General features: G+C 39.9%; 1 protein-coding gene across 3 annotated transcripts in view; it reads right to left on the bottom strand.

Moving 5' to 3' along the window:
- Positions 1-1,935, bottom strand: part of LOC106511064 (SET domain-containing protein 5) — a gene marked incomplete at its 3' end in the record, with an annotated part of 17,638 nt that extends 15,703 nt beyond the window's left edge. For all 3 annotated transcript variants that reach the window (XM_013999805.1, XM_013999806.1, XM_013999807.1), the window contains 1 exon segment: positions 1,850-1,935. In XM_013999805.1, coding sequence (XP_013855259.1) covers positions 1,850-1,920 — 71 coding nt within the window.
- Between the last annotated feature and the right edge of the window lie 17 nt (positions 1,936-1,952).

Here is a 1,952-nt window from a genome sequence, read left to right as displayed (position 1 = left end):
ATTATAGCTCATGTAATCATACTGACTGATGAATTGACATCCTTCCAGAAGGCAACTTGTGACCTGTGTTCAAAGGTTTTCTATTTCTAGTGACAATCATTTTCATACTATTTATTTTTCATATTTGATCATTTACGATTTATATTTATCACAGTTCAGTTAGTAGTATAGTTATAAAGATAATAAAAGTTTAGCACATAGAAACAGACAAAACACCTCATTATTATTAAACCATTTTGTAGAATTAACTTGTTTTTCACGAGTTTGAGGGAAAATTAAATTTAAACTYAGACAAACGTKTTTGCTGTMATCTGGAGTCTACAAATATTCATCTTTTAGAGTTAATAAATGTTTAATAGCTAATGCAGCAGCTACAACTTGTCTGTCACCATGAGACACACAGGATGAGCTCCTGCTGTGACGTGAACTCTCTGTCGGACCCGGAGTTTGGTCYRYRGCAAGTTGCACGTYTTGTTTACGTATCACAGTAACGTGAAATGTTCACGTGTATTTGGCTCGGCGCGCTTTCAATAGTAAAATATCGACAACGCTCCAAACACATAAACGTTTAACACAACTGGACTTTAGATACAAAAGGTCGGGGCRCGGTTCTGGATGGGTAGGAGTACACAGGTAGCTCCTCAGCGTGTGCAAGTTGCATGTTTTTAAAATAACTACGACGCTCTGAACACAACAACATTTAACCCTGTGTTTAACACAAAGTTAGACTTTAGATAAAAAAGACCGGGCAGGTCGGGGCTCGGTTCTGGAAGATGGGTTGAATGGTGATTCAGCTCAGGTCTTCTCGGCTGCAGCCAACTGGTCACGGCGAACACATACGTTTAATACTCAGACATTTAATAATTTATTACATAACTTTACCTCCATGCGGGGCGGGTGGTTCTGGTAGAGGGTCGAAAAAAGAATAAAGGTCCTTGGAAGAGTTCGATCAACTCTTGTTTACTTCACCTGCAGCTCTGAATCCGCTCAGACAGCAGGACCCACCCTGCTCTGCTCTGATTGGCTAAAAATGTGACTCTGGTTGTTTTTATTGGTTGAAAGCAGCGTCAGTTAATCTATCACAAGACAAGTTTGTTTTTTTCTTTTCTCAACAGGAAARGCGCTGCAGAGACAGCCGGGGGAGACGGAGAACTTTAATCGCTTCTGCCCGACAAAATTTAAGACCTTTGAGTAACAAATTTAAGACCAACTTGCACATTTTTTAACAAATTTAAGACTTTATAAGGCCTTAATTTTAGATTTGTGAATTTAAGACCTTTTAAGGACCTGCGGATACCCTGATTATAAATACCTATGTTGGATTTTTTTCTCTTCTTTTCTAAAGACAACTGAACTACTGCAGGAGGATTTCTCACCAGTTTGCTGCAGTTTTTACTAATAAGATGCTGAATATTCAGGCTTTTTATTTTTAAAGCAGAAATAATAAAAGTTTCTTTGCATTTTATTCACCATTATCATTTCTTAATCAAATCACTCAACTGCACTAAAGTTCAGGAGACCATTAACCCTCTTCGTTACAGTCACTGTGAGAAACTGCAGAAACTGGGACTGACAGGAGTCTCATGAAGTCAGGTTATGAAACGCTGTGACCTGGTTTGAATGGCTTTGTTGCAGATTTTAATTTCAGGAGTCATGTAGTTTTTCTTTGTGCATTGGAGAATGAACTGAAAAGTAGAAGAAACAAACGAGCTCCTCTGACYGCACCGTCTGTAGGCTTGCCTTCAGATGTTGGTGTGTGTTTAGGGGGACAACATAAGAAGGTAGAGCATCCTGAGTAACAGACCACCTGTCAAAGTGTGAGGAGATGAAAGCAGCTGGTTGAACTCACTCTGATCCAGCAGCCATATCTGTGTAAGACGTTTCTGGTGTAGTGACTCCCAGCGTGATTACTATGCTCATGACGTCCAGTACAGCGACGAGTGGGAGGGGGG

This window comes from Austrofundulus limnaeus, unplaced genomic scaffold (genome assembly GCF_001266775.1).
Source record: "Austrofundulus limnaeus strain Quisiro unplaced genomic scaffold, Austrofundulus_limnaeus-1.0 Scaffold2487, whole genome shotgun sequence".
Lineage (NCBI taxonomy): Eukaryota > Metazoa > Chordata > Actinopteri > Cyprinodontiformes > Rivulidae > Austrofundulus > Austrofundulus limnaeus.
Note: the sequence above shows the minus strand (reverse complement) of the source record. Positions and strands in the feature narration are given on the sequence as shown.